This window comes from Hippoglossus hippoglossus, chromosome 21, assembly GCF_009819705.1.
Source record: "Hippoglossus hippoglossus isolate fHipHip1 chromosome 21, fHipHip1.pri, whole genome shotgun sequence".
NCBI lineage: Eukaryota > Metazoa > Chordata > Actinopteri > Pleuronectiformes > Pleuronectidae > Hippoglossus > Hippoglossus hippoglossus.
Genome location: NC_047171.1, coordinates 21,743,011 through 21,764,297, shown reverse-complemented (window position 1 = coordinate 21,764,297; position 21,287 = coordinate 21,743,011). Strand labels below are relative to the sequence as shown.

Here is a 21,287-nt window from a genome sequence, read left to right as displayed (position 1 = left end):
CCACAGGTGCAAATCTCTCACTTCTTAGGCACATTGCACTCTCCCAGAGGCAGTTTGACATGCTCCCAGTAAACGATATCACAGACCGCCTCAGGCTTGTTGTTGCTTGATGCCTGTTGGGTAGAAGGCGGAGGAGATGATGCAAAACTGGAATGAATTTTGGACATCTGGCCTTTCTGCCAGTCCAGTGCTTGAGAGAGCTCACTCATTATTCATGGCACTTGCTTGGTCCATTACAGTATTACTATGGTTGTTTGTGCATCATGTTGCCCGTAGAGATTATCTGTCAGTATCAAGTCTCATGTAACACGGACATGTTGTTGCAAGAACGGCTGGGTCATGATTTTCAAATTTTTTGTATAGCAAGTAAATCTTTGTTTAATGCCACTATTTATTGGCTTGTCTTAAATTTGTATTACATCTACATTTTAGCCAGTCTGTCTGTTGTTTTTTCATTTGTTGGTTTGATTGTCAGCAGGATTACGCACAAACGACTGAACACATTTCCACGAAACTTGGTAAAATGACACGACTTGTACCAAGAAATAACTTGTTCAGTTTTGGCAAGGATCTTAAATGGGGGCGTATCCAGCATTTATATATTTATTTTTTTACATTGTCAAAGGGGCTGGGTTTTTATGTGTTTTTTCTGTGCGTGACATTTTTACCATTTTCCGAGGGAACAATTAGTGGATTTTGATGAGGAAAATGAAACTGAGGTATGAGCTCCACTTTGACTTGTTTGTGTGTCTGACTGATTACTCAAAAACTACTAAATCGATTTCATGACATTTTGTGGTGGGGCCAATACCCAATAACAATTGGATTTTCCTAAACAGGGCGAGTTAAAGCGTTAGCCTTGGCAGACGAAAGCACCATCCTAGTCAATTTTTTTTTTAATAATATATTTTAACTGGCACATTACTATGTTTTTAAGGTGGTGGGAATACATTGTATACCAACTTCTCTTTTTTTTACTTTTAATCACATAGAAACCTGTGAGTCATCCCATTGCACTAAAACAGAAATACTTTGCTGCCAGTTTGTAATTGCCTCGAGCCGCCGTTCTTTTTTGTGCAAGAATTCCCTCTCTCTGATAATCTTGATCTAAACTTGCTGCTCGGGCGATCAAGGGAGTCAGCTGACTATAGATTCTGTTTCTGAGATAATGCCTCATCCAAAATCCCAAAGAACCACAATACCAGATGAAGTACTGCTTTGATTTCCAGCTTTTTTTAATCAATAGACACTGAGGAGTGCAATCTGTTGTTGAGCTACTGGATATTAATTCCCTCTCGTAATATCTCTGAGGGGTTCATGTTGATTCCGTGGACGTGGATTCAGAAGTCCGCTCTTCCTCACAGCCATGCAGCATTTTTTTTGCGGCCTTCGAGCTCATGTCTTCACATGATTGTCTCCCAGGACGAAACAGTGTATAGTGTACTGAAAAAGGTTGCACAGTGGCGCCATAGAAATGCATCCCCATGGGTGAAGACCAATGACTCAGACACAGCAGTCTGTGGCCCTGGACATATTCAGTCCATGCTTAGTCCCATAAACCAAGACCTTTAATATTGGACTGACCAGTGAAACAAGTAGTACACGATACATTAAATGTAAACCTTATTGAGAACGGATACTGGACAGAATTTTATTCTAATATTTCTATTGTACTGCAGAATACATGTTGTGTTCTGTCCCCTGGATTGTGGACAAACATAATTTAATTTTGGTTCATTTTACCTTGAATGTTTATCGTAAGCATTTTCTCTATTGCTCAGTCTGACAACATCCCAACAGGATATGAGGAACACGAAATCCCACGTCTGCCCCTCCTTTCCACTCATGTCTCTGTGATTTTCTGAGACCTGAGTTGAGAAGAGAAGTTTTTATTTCTTTCTTTTTGTGCATGGTCTGCTTGTAACCTTCTTCTGAAGCAAAGCTAAGTAGCCATTTAAGCATTACTTTGGCCTAAGTAATCAGTCCTTGTGCTGAAGGACATTGAATAAAGAAAATGCAAAAGGACGAGTGAAATGGAGTGGCAAGAAAAGAGTACATTTCCACACTTAATGCAGTTGTAATGTTGGGGAAAAGAGAAATAAAATAAAAGGAAAATGTGAGAGGGAATATAGAGCTGCTATTCAAAAGCAGCAGTACGGTGAAAGTTTATAAAACTAAAATATACCAATAGTCTCATTAGTCCTTCTTGAAATAAAGTTCTTACTTCATGCCATTTTAGGATTGCATTAGGATTGCAAGGCAAGATATTGAACAATCTGCAGACAGTAATCTTCCTCAGTGATTATCTTATACATTAAGGATGCAGCATGCTGTCACCTGGACAGTTTTATACAGAGCACCGCAACAATTCCATTAACACAGTTTTTGTCAAAGATGATTTCCAGTAAATACTCAGCCCCAAATATAATTTACTTTAACGGTGAGTTGAGAAAAACTGAATGTAAAAAAAATTGCACCACCCTTAGATGTTTGTTTTCAAAGATATCGACCAAATCGGCTGTTATTGTTTCACCTGAATGAAACTGTTTGTTTGGATGCTACTGAAATGATCATCGCTTGCTACCTACACAAAGGATGTTATGTTTTGGCCCTTTTCCGTTAGTTTGTCTTTTGGTTGTATGTTAGCAGGATTATGGATAACTACTGGAAGGATTTCAACAAAATTTGGTGGAGGAATTGGACATTATTTGGTGGAAGGGACTGTTGTGCCTTGAGCACTACTGAGTGCCAGTATCTGTAAAGAGTAGAATGGTGCTTCTAGTATTTTGTATACTACTAGTTAATTTATTCTCTATTCTTTAATTTCTGCTAAAGGGAATCTAACATCTGATCTATCTGGGTTAAAAAGATTCATTTTCCCCACGACCTTCAGGGTTGTTCGTGTGATGAAGCTTAACTCCACCCCAGGACCATTTCCTCCTCACTGCCATATTCATAAGCTCACATGCACAGCTGCTCCCCCCATCAGCCTTCTGATTAAAATATCCCATTACAAATCATAAATGCACATTATCACAACGAATGGCAAAATTGTGTTCCCCTGATTAATGTCTGCTAAACGAATGCAATGATTTCCCTCGTTGGATGAGAGACAAAGCGACATCCTGCTAAACTGAAAACACTCATGCACTGGAAAGGATCATACATCAGGCTTTTCGCTCTTTTTTTTTTAGCGTGCGTGCGTGCGTGCGTGTTGGGGTGGCACCGGGGTTGGGGCCCCATGCCGATGATCACTTTATAATGACTGCCTGAAGGCCCCAAAGCTTCTTTCTATGTGAGGGGAGGAGGGGGAGGACTTGGGGGTTTGGGTAATAGGAAGACAATAGTGATAATGGTGGTTTCCATTATTTCACACAAAATTAGACCAAAGCAGTTAACAGATTTTCAACAGTCGCTGTGTTTGTTTGTCTGTTTAAAGGATTATGGATCCCCATTTTTTTTTTTGCACCTCCTGAAGATGTTTCCTTTATTCTTGGTAGATTTTTTTTGCCTTATCCAAATTAAGGGTGTAATGATATAGATTTTAAAGCCCTCCAAGGCAAATTATTTGTCATTCTGTATAATATGGCTGCATGGTTCCTTTATCAGCTCTTTATAGCTAGTTAATCCTTAAAAATGATTGCAAAAGCTTTGGTTGCATTTTTATTAACTGACTTGAGTCCCCATAATATTATGACAACTCGGACATGGAAAGGAACTATGTGTCTATACTAGAGAGTTCAGATAGTTGTCTCTAATGTCAGTGTTGTGCAGCACTATAGAGCAATCAATTAGTAGTAATTAATGGCAGAGAAAACGTATTTGCCATTATGCTGATAATTACAGAGAATATTTAAATGTCATTAGGTAATTTAGGCTCATGTCACCAGGAACCTGCACAAATGTGTGTCTACGGTTACAAATTTATTTTTGATGCTATGTTTTTATCGTATGTAGATTCCTCTAAGACCTAAGACTTCAGGCCTAATGTGACCCGGTTGGCAGTAATGAGTATATCTCCATTTAGATGAGTGAGCCTAATACATTATTTCTAACTTTGCAGACTTTGGTTTGCACATTTGCGGTGCGAAATGAGACTGAGAAGAGAATTGAATTCTGATCCAGACAATACATCAACATTTTCTTCAGAGCTCTTCGACTTGGCCTCCCCTCACTCCCCCTGTTTCGCTATAGATTAAACTTTCAGCAAGGCTGCTGGTGCCAAATTGGGCAGAAGGAAACAGGAGGATTTGTCTGCTGAGAAACGGTGTAAAAAAAGGAGACATTTTATGAAAAGTATTCCCCTTTAAGATCAGACCTACAGGCTTCAGTTTTTCCTCCTGTCACTCTCTACAATCTATGCAAACACATTATAAGGGCTGGAATCTAAATAATGGTGCCAATGAAAAATTGGATGAGTCATTCTGGATCCAATGCCCAGAATGCGGCTCCACATAACTCTACTCTGAAGCTGTTAGAGTTTCTATAAATTTTGATATAACTACCCTGTTACAGAGTTAAGGGAGCTGCTTCAGTACAGTGCAGGGAGCTTTGGTGGCTGTAGAAATTTTGTGGCTGAACCTGGTTGGTCCTTCTGCCTGCGGACTCATGTTTATATTACCATGGCAGAAATTCAGCAACAGGGCTGGGTAATATGTAGTGCTATTGTTTCCATATGTAAATTATGTGTATAGACATATACTTACGACAGTGTGTTACTTATTTTGACGTGTCCAAACTTACAAGTCTTGTCTTTCATGCAATTTATTCTATTGAATTTATACTTCAACTAATATTTGTTTAATTACAATTTTGTAAATGAAAAGTCTTGTTGATATGTCTTTGCATTTTACTTAGTGATTCAATAAGGGCAGCTTGTAATTGCCTGACCAATTCTTATTTGCAAATCTGTGTATAACCTCTCAGTTCATTTTCGATATCGATTATCAACAGTTGAAGAACAAACTTAAAACCAATAAGACCAACAAAACATGTGACCTATTGCAGAGTGATACAAAATGTAAACACATCAGAGCAAAAATCTCACGTACAGTGTGTTTACACCTCTGGACTAAGTTAATGTGTCTTCTGTATTTTCGGGCTAACACCTTCTTTATTAAGGCAAAATCTAAAATGTTTAAAAATGGACAACATGGCCCAATCCTCCTCAGGGTTAATACTGTCTCGATATCATCAGAAGTCTCCAGATCAGTGGAAGTCATCTTGGTTGTTTCAGGAAGCGAGTTTTGGGACCGATGGAAGTCATTCTGACCAACCAGAGCGAATAAACGCTCTGATTGGTCTGGTTTCAGTGGTAGAATAATGGAGGACATGTTGGCACAAACCAGACTGAGAGGGTCAGATTGAGAAGGAAAACCAGACAGCAAAATGGCAACACACCAAACAGCAGAGGGTGAAGTAACATATGAATTTGGGGCCCAAACACAAAAAGTCTGAAAGCTTGGAGTGAGAGAAAGGATCCAGTGTGATGTGAGCAAGGTAGTGCATAATAAGGATGAACACAAGTGAGTCTTCCCTGTTACTGCTAGACGACAGCAGTAATCCATTTTGCAGTTCGGCTTTGGCTTTTTTAACATTGTGATGTGTATTTGCCTCTGACCAATTGATGTAATTAGGTTTCTGAATACTCCAGTCAGTGGGCCTTGTGTATGTAATGTTGGATTTTGAGGGATTTGCTGACCTTTCTCTGGCTAAGCTGGTAAGTGCATGAAACCCCGCCTCCTCCCCTCAATTCCATCTTGAGCAACTTTCCCTTTTCTCCCAAATGACTTAGCTCAAGTCACTCTTTCTATTAAACTCTCAGCTACAAAGACCTCCCTGCATCAGATTTTTTAATCTAAGCAGACCCCTTACATGTAAGGGAACATAAATTGGACGTTTTAAAGACTAGTTTGCAGTAATGCAGTGTGCGAGAGGGAACAAGGGCAATTAGTCCACTAGTTAGTACCTCAGAGCTTACATATTCCCTGTCACAGTCAGGCAGATGGATAATTCAGATGTTTTTTGTAGTTCCTTTTGTAGATAGAGGTTAAGAGACGTGAGTACATGATTTAAAATATTCTGTGGAATTTGACTTTCTGCTTATATGAGACTATTGCCTTGAAGAAATTATTTGAAGTCAATTGCAGTGCTACGGAACCTTCATCAAACTTCAAGAACAAAGACCAAAAAGGCAGTGGAAAAAATATATACTTAGGTATTATACATAAAACTAAAATCAAAGCATTTACTTGTAATTGCAGCCTTCCTGTGCCTTTTTCAAAGGTACCACAGCTTTATTCTGTGATAGAGAGGAAAATGCAGCAGGAGATTGTGTTGGTCAGATTCGCTCACAACAACAAGACTATGTCTAGAACATTAGGCGAGAGGGGGAGCCTGGGTAGAGCAGCAGGAGGCAGGACATGACATACAGTATATATTTCACTGTGGAAATCCACATCCACAGCAGCGTTGGCCCTTATCACCAAACGCTTTCAAATCTCGTCTCTGTCGTGTCTTCTACGTGTATGGCTCCTCCTAATATTTTTTGCTCACGACCCCTCTGGAAGATATCAGGAAAATGTCTTGACTTCATTGCGTGTCTGAAAGCAGTTTTAGTCTCAACTCTGGGTTGCCATAGGTTTGAGTGATTGGATTTATCGGGAATCAAATGTCAGTATCAGGTATATTGCGGGCTCTATAAAACTAAAGCTAGTGTATACACATCTGTAGAAATATTTTGTTTATCATATAGACTTACCTTGTATATACGATTTATACAGCCTGTTGATTTTGTTGTGGGGATGTATAATCCCTGGCATTAAGTTGGACATACTGTAAATACCATACATAGTAAATGTAGCTCTTCAGTTGAGCTGATCTTTTGAGGCATTATCTGTTCATTTTACACACGTTTATCCTGTACACATTGCTTTAACTGTTGCTACATTGTTTCAAAGCTATTTATTTCCTTTTCTGTGGCCAGACTAGAGAATGCCATTAAAATGGCTTCGTAGTAGAAACCCGTGCAGCCGACTGAAACCCTTTGGCACTGGGCCTGGAGACATGCAGTCAGGCTGGGGTTTAGTCGGGGAAGCTCATGTTGAGTGGAAGGCCCAGTCTGACCACTAACCCTCCGAGGCAGAAAACAAAACACAGCAGATGTTTCGGTCTGGTGCCAAATAAGTTGGTAACCAGTTGTCTGCTCGCAGCCAGACTGGCCTGTGTTGATCTGGGGATTTGATTTGGCTTCGTTTATCGCCACTAGGCTCATTACAAAACAAGCTGAAATGCTTTGTGGAGCAGCAGAGGAGGAGGAGATGTGGAGAAGCTAGCTGTGATATTGACTGGATGTATGCTCAAATCTGACCAGGGCCAACAAAGACCAAAAACTAAAAGTTGAGATCTGAATACAAAATAGACACTTGGTAAGCTTTGTCTGTTTGGTTAAAGTTGTGTATATTATTCATTATAATTAACACTTTGTTTGATTTTGAGGGCAACGTTTAGGAGATAAACTCTTATATCAAATGGAAAGTAATGTCACTTATTGTTCAGCAGAGTTCATTGTTTACAATAATCTACTGAGTTGGCAGAGAAATATGTAAACCCTCATGCAATTTAATATCCATCTCTGAGATTTCTACCAAGCACAATGGAGGTGAACAGTTTAATTTGCATTGGTCACAGCACTGGAAATGGTATTTATAAAAAAACATCAGAATAAGTAGCAGTAATTATCCTATTTACAGACGTATTTTCAACTCAATCACTGTAAAGGCAGTATTGCTCCTTTATATTGCTCATCTGTACAACTAGAGTGTTGTTGTGTTAGATGTAACTGAGAGAGAATGTAAGCAGAGGATGAACAGCAGTGTGGACAGACTGAGGCCAGTGCAGATGGCTGTGTCGAGGGCATCCGAGGGAGCACAATGCAAGAGATGAAATGAGATGGCTGAAGAGGATAAAGGCAAATTCAGAGAAGCTGCAAGAGAGCAAACACGAGAGAGGGAGTCGTAGAAAGTAACAACTCCAAAGCTCAGTCCAAATCATACTTTCTTGTCAAGTAAAATATAGTCTTACTGAGAAACACAATGTCATGCACACGCACAAAAAATGCATTCATCGCACATTGAAACAAAGTCAAAGGACAACCACACACATGCATAAACTAAAACCACTTCCATGTTATTTTCACTCCATCCCTACATGTTCTTCCATTCTCAAGCACAAAGTCAACTTCAGGGTATATATATACAATGATTAAATAAGCCTTTAGGTTATGCTTTCATTGCCATTTGTCTGTCAGCGGGACTACTCAAACACCAGAACCGATTTCCATAAATTTTTAGGGTTGGGGTATGTACCATATAGCCCATTGAATTATATAAAATATAATATATGTTATATAAATGTTGAAGAAGGTGTTAGTCTTGGCAGAAGCATTTTCTCCGATGAGTGCCCTTCCGATTACTTAGAAAAATGTTGAAAATCGCCCAAAAACAACATAACCTCCTTGTGGGAGGTAATGCTGAATTCTGACCTGTGCAACACACAAGCACACGCACGCACACACACACACCTACCACTACACCTGAGCTCTCTATCATCTTCCACTACTCCCACAGCTGACGGTTAACAAAACAGAGAGAAAGGAGACTGAATAATGTCATCACGTTTCCCTGCCTCGTGTGAATTCAAACCGTAGAGCTCTGAAACCTGTCTCCTAATGAATCTGGCACAGGGACCAAGAGAGGGAGTGTGAGTGTTTCAGTGGGAGAGGGGGATAATGGAAGAGGAGAGAGAGAACGATGTGTGAGAATGTGATGGATGGAGAGAGGAAGTTGGAGAGTTTTAGAGAGTTGAGTTCAGGAAGAGAGAAGGTGTGTGCTGTGAATTCAATCAAAAGAATAGGATTGTACTCATAGGAATGGAAGGGAGATAGATTGAGAGAGTTTGTGTGCATGAGGCTGTGGCGATAATTCCCCAAATTAATAAACCTCATCCTGGCCAATTTGTCACAGATAAGCAATGCCTGGCAACCCTGAACACACAGGACTCTTGGAAGTGCCAGTTCTTTCTTGCACTTGGCATTGTACGAAGAAGGGCTGTACAGCACTGAGATGTAGACAGGATAGTGCAAACTGACAGCTATGGGCAGTGTGTGTTGACAAGAATGGCAGTGAAGCAATACAAGGCTGAGATATGAAGACAGACCGCAGGTAAAGGTAGAGTCCAGCCAGACAACCAGGGGGGGAAAGGAGATTTAGCATGAGGAGAATGCTAAAACAAAAATGAAATGGCAACAGAAGGTTAAAGGAGTTTCTCTTGTATCAGGGTTTGAATGGAGCGATCATGGAAAGAGAGAAAATACAAAAACACAAGCAAGACAGTGATGAATGAGAACCAAGATATGTTTTTGAGAGGAAGGAGGGGCAGATGAAAGTGTGGAGCAGAAAGGAGATGGAGAGAGGTGAGACTGTTGAGGTGTGATCTCAAGGTTATAACCAAAACATTCAAGGGAGCTCAAGGTCACAGAAGAGTCGCAGAATCATAAAATACAAGTGCAAATTTTAATTCTGTTTTGTTTTGAAATTACAACAAAAATTAGCTTGAAGATGATTTTAAGAAGTTGTGGATAAGTTGATGAAGTGACGACAAAAAGTGAATTAACTCTTTGGAATTTCATCAATTTGTCTTATAATATGTTTGGATCTAAGTTACAATAATGAACAATGACAATCAATTTACAACGTCACTTATAGCAAAGATCACTGGATTTTATTGTCCATATTTATTGATCAGCAAAAGCTGGGTGTGAGCAACCCAGGAGTCCCGTAACGAAACCAGATTGGAGTAACATTGCTCGTGAACATGAGTCTGTCGTGTGCTAATCATGGTTGCACGCAGCTTGGCGTCAGGACACCAAGGCACAAGCTGTTGCTGTCCAAAAACAGCATTGCATATGTGGTGGAAGAGCTCCTCCAGACTACAGGGGAAATATTTGTATGGACTGTTGAAAGCAGGGTTTAGATCATGATCCCAACAGTGAAGTACAGTGGAGGGAGAGAGCGACACGACTTAGAGATGCTTTGCTGCCTCTGGGCCGGGACAGATGGCTGCTGCTGACAACCTCTTTCAAGTGGCCCAGACCTTAACCCTACAGAGATGCTGTGGAGTGACCTCAGAGAGCTGTTCATGCCAGACTCCCTAAGAATGTGGCAGAGCTGCAGCGGTTCTGTGTGGAAGATGTGGTTGTGCAGGTCTGATCCACAGCTGCCCGAAACACTTATCTGAGGTTATTGCTGCCAAAGGAGTTTGGACCATGCAGTTTTTAAATCCATGGGTGCACTTTCTTTTTCCACCAGCACTGTGAAGTGAATACTGACTGGTTGTCGTCAGTAAAGATGTGGAATAGTGTTTGTGTTTATTAGTGACTGAAATGAAGATTAGATTATGCACCAATTAATACAGAATACCAAATAATACCACAGGGTTCACATATATCGCCCTTGTAGGTTGGAGAAATATTCAAAGCAGGTAAAACACAACCATACATTATTTATGGCCATTTGTGTTTTTTTACGTCATTGTGTAACTTTCAATATCAATATTCTACTCTACATTAATACATTAAAGTTATTATATCCCTTTAACCTAACCTTAAAATCATTATAGGTTCCCTGTATATTGGGTACAAATATAATTATCCAATAATTTTACAATATAATGCTTAATATAAATTAAGTAATAAATTGAAATAAAACACAACAACTTTGACGATTGATTTATTGTTTAGCATTCAGTCAAACAAAAATAAGAAATATTTGCTGGTTGTATCTCTTTGCTGCCTTTGTGTAGTTTGTGTATTTGAATTGAATACTTTTTGAGTTTTGATGTTTGAAGTTTCTTTGGGCTCATTTTTGATATTTCATAGTCTAAACAATGAATGCACAAATCGATAGATTCATCAATAATTAAAATAACTTAGTAGCCCTCCCATTAGTTTTTATTTGAATGAACTAATAGTTCATCTATGCTGGGACACACCAATTTAAGTAATGTAGACATATCGTAATATTAATATAGACATAAAGACTATTTAATCATGATTTAAAATATCTGAAATTAGCCCAAACAAAATAGGTTGTGTGCAGTAGTAAATTGACATTTTAATACTCTGAATTTTAAAGTAAATTAATTATTGTATTATCATAACTTTGATATCATCACAGCAGAAGGAAATACTATTCTAAGACCACGTAATATAATTGTATGCCTTGTTTCACATATATCCACAACTAACCCTAAAGTGTCTAATACAAGGAGGTTTGTGTTTTAACATGTCTAAATAAGACGATGTATCGACTGCAAAGCTCAGACAAAATGTCACTATCAGTTACACACAGTGCCACTGTCACACTGATGCTGCCTCTGGCAGAAATCCAATAATAGTTTGGAGAAATTACGAGAGGGTTATTCTGAAACAATTAGGGCTACACCTCCTGGTATTTCAGAAGCAAAAACATGGCTCGATAACTTAATGTGAAAATCACACTCTTTTTATTCATGGCAGTGATGGTGACTACTCACTGTGATGTGAATACAGAGAAAGCGTCACATTCTGGAGCTGTTGGAGAAAACCTTGACATCAAAAAATATTACCTGACCTAAGATTCTTGACAGGCCTCTGTCTTGGCCTCACATTGCTATGATGCCTAAAGCGTAACCTGTGGGTGATGAAAGAGACAGAAGGGACAGAGATGGGGGTTTCTTGCTGCAGCAGAGGGGCGCTGCTCCCCCAACGGTCCAGGCCAATCTGTCAAGATCCGGCAGATGGCCAGGGCATCTCGCTATCCGCCGTGCCTGCTTGGCCGCAGTTTATTTTTCCAGTGATTTAGCGGTTCGTTTCTATAATGGTACTAACGCTACCTCTCCCTTTCCCTTTGAATGAAGTCGTAGATAAGAAGGGACAGTAATGAGACTCAGGAATTCCAGCAACATACACCTTTGCTGATATGACATGGGGAAGAATTTAAGGGCAGTGACACAGACGTTTACCAATGACATATTTGTTTATGTTTGTGCAACAAACTGGACCAAATTCGGTGATAGAGGGGGAATCCAGATGATCTGATGAGATCTTGAAACACTTTGCTGCATTGTTTTACATACAAATGAGGACGTTTAGAATCTGCATCGACTCCTCTGTACTTTTAAGATATGTAGTCAGTTTTAATTAACTGCCAGTACGTTAAATTGAAGATGATTATTTTACAGAAAAAAGTAAATATCGATCCATATGATGATGTAATCAAATTTACACTTGTGGTTTGAGTAGAACTATAAGAAATTGTAATCACATGATGTAATACATGTCCTCAGAATAATATTACTAATTGGAGGTCTACTGGGAAAAAAATACACTTTGATTTACCTGACTGACTGAAACTGGAGTTTAAGTGTACATTTAAATGTCCTCCTGTCTATCAAGTATGAACCTATATATTCAAACATGCAGCGATAAACATCTAGCCAATCTGGCAAAAGGGAGTGGAATTGTTAGTAGAGCTAAACTGATTTATTGGTCAGTGCCAACCTTCCACAGTCGTAGATCAGTGTCAGTCATAACATAATGTCTGCTGTTATGGAAACTTAGATTTTGCACGTGTATTCATGTTTCATTTTAGATTTTTCAGCCATTAAATCTGTATCAGAAACATGTTAATGCTAAATATCTGAACAGGGGTACAATTTGTATGTATTATACTGTACATAGACAACTATCTTTGCATATACTGCATTTAGTTCTCTAGCTGTTGGCCATCAAGACAATTTAGGGGGGAAAAAAAGAAAAAACTGTCCAGGTTAAAGGACAAGGACCGACTGACCTGTTAATTAGATTTGTGCTCCTCATTTGTAAATTAGGCTCAAATCCCTTTACACAGAGATGTGTTTTTGATGATACCTTCAAAGCCTGTAGTATTTAAATAAGCACAACATAAATTGCTTTGCATTATTAGGCTATAGAAGCCCCAGAGCTGGAGTTGGAGAGATGCTGACCTCAGCTGTAGTGTGATGAATAGTATTAAAATACAACAGTGAGTAGAAACAACAGTCCTTGATGAATTGCAGCTTACTTAAAGGGGCAGTAAGTAACGTTTTATTTCTGTGGTGCGCGAAAATGCAACCATGATATATTAACAGCGGTTTATGGGGTGGCTGATCAATGGTAGTGAAACAACAGCTGCAGTGCTGAGCTGCGCTGTCTTGGATTTCTGACTTTTAAAAGTGGTTCAAACTCAAAATTGGATTACTCGCTCCTGTTGTCAGAGAATTGTATTGCACATACGTGACCAGAATCACATCATGTCTCAGCCGTAATGTCCTGATCTTCAAACCATGACATTCAAGTGAATGAGGCAGATTATCATTCAGTGATGATGTGACACCTTCGCTATTATACTCGGCACTAATTAGCTTAATGTCCCATCTCTGTTACAAGATATTACTCTGTCAGTTACAGACTCCTGTAATTAAGGGAATGTAGATCTGAATGTCGGACCTCCTACTTGTCACAGAAGCAGGTTGATAGAGGTCATACTGTGCATCATATATGCATATATTAATCACATAAATCACATGTAATGGCTGCTAAAATGTCAATTTTGACTTTGATCCATAAAAAAATGGATCATTGTCTTTTTTATTGCAGTCGTATGTTTTCTTTCTCTCTTTTTATTTTAGCTGTTGTGTTCTGTGATTACTTTTCCTCATAATTCCCAGAGGTGCAGGTTTATTGAATAAAGCTAATTGGGTTATTTGTGACCCAATAAATTAACTAATTTTTCTGTTTGTATTTTTGCAGGTAATTCCCAACTAGGGGCGACCATTGTGGATGCCTTAGACACTCTGTACATCATGGGTCTGCACGATGAGTTCAAGGACGGACAGGAGTGGATCGAACAGAACCTGGACTTTGGTGTGGTGAGTACACGACTTCTTCTTATATCAATCAAAAAAATTACAGAAGTGGCCACACAATCAGGACATTTTTAGATTTAAGGTCCAGTCCATGTTGATGAGCATCATAGACTATAAATAAAGATGGATGACATGTAAATCTGAAGCCAAAATATCCTTTATGCGAGTGCTGCCATCTTGTTCTGGTGGGGTCGTTCGGAGTCAGCCCTTGCAGTTGTGATCATGGAATAGAGATATAGAGAATAGGTTCCGCCGACACACACACACAACCAATCGTGAGTCAGTCTCCGCTGTCAATCATGATGTCTTGTACGGTTTTAAAACCCAAAATATCAGAAACAAGAACACATGAACATACACCAGGGTTAAGAACGACCTCAAATGACAGAAAGCATCTTTGAGAACAATGTATTTCACCCATGTCCCAATGGAAGAGGTGGGGTTTGTGACCTATACTGCAGCCAGCCACCAGGGGGTAAAACAAGATGTTGGGAGCTGTTATATTCTCTATATTTATATACCGTCCATAGTCCCAATCTAAACAATCTTCTCTGGATTTGGATGCATTTAAATATATCGTATTGCTGCTGCTTGGTTTAATGAACCTTGTTTAAGGATTAAACACGTCGTTGTGTTTCCTGCTCCTGCTGTGAAAACACTCTTGTACTTTACAGTACATTACATTCATTTGGCAGACACTTGCATTCAAACTGTGCAGGAGCAAGAGCTGTGTATCGTCCAAAACTGGAAGTGAATCCCCTTTAGAGACATGAGTATAAAGCTGGATGGACAGTGACTCTGCTGTACTCACTTTAGCTGTGAGCTAAGCTCTTGACTGATATGAAGGACCAAAAGGTTTGCAGAGCACAGAACGGCTGGAGGCTTTTTACAAGAAATACCTTTGGAATAAAAAAATCATAATATCTTTTTCTACTTTCGTCAACAGCCAAATTCATAATTTGGCCAATTACTTTGACAGCAGAGCACAGCCTTTCTAATGGGGTTCTAATGATGCTGGAGTATTCATTAAAAGAGACCAGGAGTTAGCGCTACTTTAATTTATCTGATGAACATGGTTTTCAACATGTCCTCCAGCACCATCAGAACACAGATGTCACCAGTGTTCTGCACCGCATCAATCAAATCATATTGAAACTCATTTAGAATATGAACAGAAGCTGCACGTATTTCTGTGTGTGTGTGTGTGTGTGTGTGTGTGTGTGTGTGTGTGTGTGTGTGTGTGTGTGTGTGTGTGTGTGTGTGTGTGTGTGTGTGTGTGTGTGTGTGTGTGTGTGTGTGTGTGTATATATATATATATATCTTTCTTTCTCTAGCAAATATTGGACTTGTCAAAACAGTAGCTATGATTTGGATTGAAAAAGATCAACTCCCCACATTTTACCACAACGTTTTTGTGTTCATCAGTCTAATATAACCCTTTTCATTTTTTACAACTAAGCATCGTAGGCCTAATTTACTTTTTCAGTATTGTCATGTTTTCCCAAATTTAGATCTCTTTTTTTGTTTAAAATAGTCCACAGGGTTGTGATGTATGAATTAAGAATTGTAAATTAAGAGTTGGGCTAATAACATCCCAATAATAACAAAGTTAAGCAGAGCCCGACTGATATGTCGATACAGATCAACCAATAAATATCTTTGGAAAAAATTGTAAGTGATTTCTACGATGTCAAACCGTATGACAGAGAAGTATAATTGAGGTGTGACATTTCACAATTTTAACCGTACACTTTATTATAAATCACAAATTATATAATGAAAACACAAATGCAACCAAACCTTAAGAAATTTAATTAAGAAAATATATTTTTACTTAAAATACAACATAAATGCACATCTTCCATTGATCCTGTACAATGAAATGTTTTGTATCAGCAAACATAAATGCAGATACCAATGTAGATCAGCCAACCATTAAATCCATTGAGCTCTACTTCTAAGAACTTTTTTTTGCTTGATTCCCTTTTGAGTATCGGTTGATGTTCATCCTTCTCTGTCCATTTCAATCCATTTTCTTTCCCTTTTCTCTTCTATCTCCCTCTTCCTTTAACACCCTCCTTTCTTGTCCACCACATCTGCAGCTCTGCTCATTTATTTCCATCCTTCTCTTTCATTACAGCTTCCTTCTCCCCTTTTCACCTGCCAATCACATCCACATCCACTCCTTCTTTCTCCTCAATTTTTTTTTTTACCCCCCCATTTTCATCTCCCTTCTTTTTTCTTATCTATTTTTGTCTTTACTGAGGCACTACCTTTGTGTTTTCTTTTATAACCTCGTGCTGGAATTGACCTCTTTATTGTCTCCCCTCTTTCATTACATTTAACAATTGCAATTTTTATCTATCCATTCATCTTCTGCCACAACTATCACTTGTCCTTATCCAGCTCACGCTCTGTCCATCGTAAGAGTTCATTTTGCTTTCATCTTTTTCCCCCTGGATAATTCTCACTCCTTCCAGTCTTCTATTCTCTCACTACCTTCCCTCCATCATTCTCCAACCTGTTGTTTGTCTTCTGAATACTAGTCAGAAAGTTATATCCTTTTTCTGTTCCTACTATCTTTCACATTTATTCACACCAAGCTACACTTTTTGTCATTTATCCCCTTAAATCACCTTTCATAACGGTTCCTCCCTCTTCTCTTCTTTCACTAAACATCCTTTGATTCTTTGTTCTCCATTACCACTTGTCCTTTCTCCCCTTTTCTCTCTGCATTCCCATTCCATCCTTTGACATCATTATTTTTGTCCATGTATGGCTTATCCTTGCTACCCCCCCTTATCCTTTTTTTTACTCCTTACTCTCTGCCTGCACCAATGTCTGAAGCCCAAGCTTGTTAGTCCCTCTACTGAGGCAATCACAGGGCAGCTCGCAGGTAGGCAGGAGGGGATCTAACAGTCTGACACTTGGAGGGCTAATTAACCTCAGGATCACTGTGGCTGAGCAGCGGAAAGAAGGGTGGAGGGAGGAATTGGTTTGGAAGAACGAGGGAGGGAGAGAGAGAGAGAGAGAGAGAGAGAGAGAGAGAGGAAGAAAAAGGCTTAGATGGATGAATGGAGGACGAGGGAGAAATTGGGTCTGCAGAGATGGAGTGACAAGAAGAGAAAGGTGCAATAAGAGGCAATGAAAGAGGTATGAAGATCAACCAGACTGAGAAGATGGGGTTTGGATGAATAGACCAATGAAGACATGGAGGAAGACAGATTAGAGGAGAAGACAAAGTTAGCAAAGCAATAAGTAGCAGAGACGGCTGAAAGAAAGAAATAGAAAGACTTTTTAACTCTTCTTACTCCCTTTTATTTACGGGCTTTTAACAGTCACTATATATATATATTATTTTTTTACATACATACTTGAGCTAATGTGAGTTTTAGCCTACATTGGTCAAAATTGTGACAGAGATGCTCTATGAAAAGTCAAGCTCAATTAGCCATTGACATTTGCTCTGTAATCATGGATACAACCTCTAGATTACTGCTGAACAAAACTTCCAAGCTTGAGGATTTTTAGCTAAGATTCTGCAGTTAAAGATTTAATGGATTATGATGTATTTTTTGGACGATTTCTGAGGTAATTTATGGAGATTTATCCACAACGGATATTAAAAACTAATATATGAAAGTATAAATCATGTTGATTCTAAAATATCTCTGAGATAACGCTATGTTCGGTTGTCCCCTGAAAGTCAAAGATTTGAATCCTCAGTCACAGTCCCTTTAGTTAATGGAGATCTGTAAATCGAGCAGTCAGTCAGTGTGCATAACTTGAGACTGAGCCTTTCTCAGATTCACGCTCTTCTCTGGGGTAAAATCAATCCCCTGTGTCAAGTCGTCTATGGTTGGCAAAAAAAAAAAAAACTACTTGCACATGTCTGATCTGCCGTTAACGTACATGTTCGATCGAAGCGATAACTTGGCTTTTTCTTGCTTTGGCACTGACGTAACACCAAATCCTGTACAATAAAGCTTTGCTTGATAGTCTATATGAAAAATAGCGAATAATCATGAAAGAATATTTGCATTGAACAGCTAAATCTGACTTCGCTGTCAAAATGTGTTCGGTACAGCCCTGATATTCACTTTTGGATTATGGAGCACGACTTTTGATACAAATTGTGTCATTCAAGCACTAAAGGTTAGAAACCCGCTATGAAGCTTAACAAAGTGTGAAAGTCTTTCCAAAATGTCTCACATATCAGATTTTCAGCCTTAGTCTGATGAACGGTGCCTCTGAGGTGGATATAAAGGCACCAAGTAGATTGAGGGTTGATAGAATAAGGCAGAAAAGCCGGGAAAGGAAGATACATTTTAGATGAACAATTCAATATGAAGAGAAGTGTGAAAAATAATGATATATTACATTAAAAAAAATTATATTGAAATTGAGCCATGTCTTACTTATCGGTCACCCAACAAACACTAAGGTAATGCAGAAAGGAATGACAACACATTCACCTGACGCTGTCAATATTTTGATTCTTTTAAATATAAGTCAAAGCGTTTTGCAAACAGTATTAGGTATTCTAGCAGAGTGACCGTCAAACCCCTGCAGGAGCAGCCATTGTAATAAAATCTTACAAACAGTGTGTGATTTACACCTTATTAAAATGGTGGGGACTTATGAAATGTATAACAACTGCAATTAGAATGAAAGGAGAATGAGACAATGAGGAAAATATGCTTGTAGAAGAGGCAGAGGTGGAGAAGCCCCTTTGGATACACGAGAGGGGAATGCAGAGATGGGATTAGAGGGTGGAGAGGAAGGAGGAGAGAGGACAGAATGAGACTTGGAGCTGTTAATGGGGAGAAAGTGAGGAGGAGGAGGAGGAGGTGTGTCACTGTGCTTTCATTAACGGCTCGGTTTGGTGCTCTTGTACCTGCATGCATTAGGCAAAGGATTCGGGCAGCAGCTTCCAGCTACTGTTACATTCATGAAAGGTTAAGCTAATTTAAGGTCAATCTTAGCAATAGGGCCATGGCATTACTCTGGCTTCTGCTCAGGCCTTTTACAAAATAGGAAATTCCCCAGCTCATATGGAGCAATATATTTCAAGCCTGCAGAGGCCAGGCAGTGTAATCGGTGGCAAAAGTGTTATTAAGGTTGGCCCTTGCGAAAATCAAAGATTTGCTCAACCCAAGGTTGCAGCCACACCAGACCTCTCTTATCAGAGCTCTGGGGCTGCAATAAAGGCATAGTCTGGATTTCCATTTAGGAGATTAAAGACATCACTCTTAGTCAAGTTTAATCACTCTCCTGTGCATGCATGTGTGAGTGCAGGTTCCCTCAACATTACATTGAGCTTAACTGCCGCTGGGTGTGTTTGCCATCCCAGTTAGACACAGTTTGACCTTCATGATGAGGATATTTTTACCCCTTTTCACTTTATCAAGTCATAGTATGAGATGTGGACCTATGGATAAGTCATGATTTTCAAATAGTTTTTATATATAAAAAAAAAAGATAGTTTAAGCTCACTAGTTTCTTAGAAAACGGATTGCCTAATAGAAATTAGTAAGTAACGTTTTAATACTGCCAGGATGTGTTGGTAATGCACCTAAGAGCTGTGTGCAAATCCCCAATGAACAATTAGAGAGGAAGAAGACTGTGTATGCACATGTGAGATTGCCAGCTAGTACCGTCAGATGGATGCAGGCAGTTATAGGTGAGTGTGTGCAGTGTCCTCGAGCTCTGTCAGGCTGTTTAAAAAAACCAAGATGTCGCTGGACAAATGCCAAAATGTTGGCTTGTAAAAAAAAAACAACAGCTCACGAACCCCCAAAAAAGGATTTGCTTCGTCCTTAAGACAAACAAACGAAGATGAGGTAGTGTGAACTCTGCCAGGCGAAGCTAGTTTATCAGTTTATCAAAAATGATGCACAGTTATTAGATAGATAGAAAGATAGTTTATATCTAGGAACATGGCAACATTGCTACAATGTTCTCTGTTGATATCACTTACTTCAAATTACAATTATATGTTTCCAACATCATGTGCACATTTGTATTCTGTGTATTGCTCCCATCAGTTCAGCCACCCACCTGCCATCACCAGCACATCCACGAGCTCCAACACTAATGAATGATTGAATAGTTGCCATGTCAGGTCGAGCCAAGCAGTGAGTCATTGTTTGAGTCTCCAATGTCCTGATGGAGCCCCCGCACTGCAGCTTGCCCTCATATGATAAATGTGTTGGCATGAGGTCTGCATCCATCGCTCCACCAAATTAATTAATGGACTCTGATAACTAATGCATTAATAATCCTGGTTAGATTGCAGATTTGATCAGGGATGATGCTGCAGAGATGGAGAGATACATTAATTCTAGCTGTCAAAGGCTGCGTTCCAGCCCGGTTTGATTAACCAGATTTAATTTTACAAGTGTGACGGTTCCTTATTCAAATTTTGTTGTGTGTCAGCACTTCAATGTTCCACGCAACACTGTGGAAATGCAAAGTTGTCTTTCATAATATTTTGGAGAAGCGAAAGAGATGGCTTCATTATAGTGCATGACATTGCTGAGCTGGTGGTCCTACATGGGGAAATCAGCTATCATGTCTGTCATGACGCCCCCTCGTCTCATCTCGTCTCTTTTATACTTCCCCCGAAGCGTTTTACTGAAGGTCAAAGACATGTGACAGTGTCTTCTCCAGCCTTGTGTGCATCCTCTCTGCTGTCACCTGGGATGACAAGTAGCCGGAGAATATAATGTCTCAGTGGAGTCACATGGATGACATGTTTTTCCAGTTATTTCCCTTCAGACTTGTAGAGCTATCAATATATTATTTTATGCTTTAGTGAAATGTTTGAGCAAAACCATGTGGTAGACAATTATGCAGACGGATAACATGCTGTGAATGAAAAAAAGGAATAAATAGGAAAATTGAACCATGTTATAAGTAAGCCTTGAAAATATGCTGGGGTCAGAGTAAAATATGTTTTTGTCTGTAAGGATGGACATTGTGTCAGATAAGGCTAATTAGTATAATCATTTCTTACTGTGTCGCAGACTAATCACTATTTGCCATTTTTTATGGCGTGTAGTTTTACTGGAAAGGAATCGTCCCAACTGACCTCCAGGGCAAACATGGCTGTCATGGTAATCCCTTGAGGAAACTCAAAAAACTGTGTTGTTCCGCAGCTCTACAAACCTTTCCTCTGTTTTACAGTTCCACCTGACAACACCAACGACACTATTCCTCTTTCGCTTTGCCATGTTTACATTCGTGCACAGCTTTATCTAGCGCTGTCAGTTGTGCTCCAATCGGTCAATGTCACGGAGTTG

General features: G+C 39.3%; 1 protein-coding gene across 2 annotated transcripts in view; it reads left to right on the top strand.

The window, feature by feature from the left end:
• Positions 1–21,287, top strand: part of man1a2 (mannosidase, alpha, class 1A, member 2) — a 114,376-nt gene that overhangs the window by 47,416 nt on the left and 45,673 nt on the right. For both annotated transcript variants that reach the window (XM_034574827.1, XM_034574828.1), the window contains exon 5: positions 13,868–13,986. In XM_034574827.1, the coding sequence (XP_034430718.1) occupies positions 13,868–13,986 (119 nt within the window). The remainder of the gene's footprint in view (positions 1–13,867; positions 13,987–21,287) is intronic.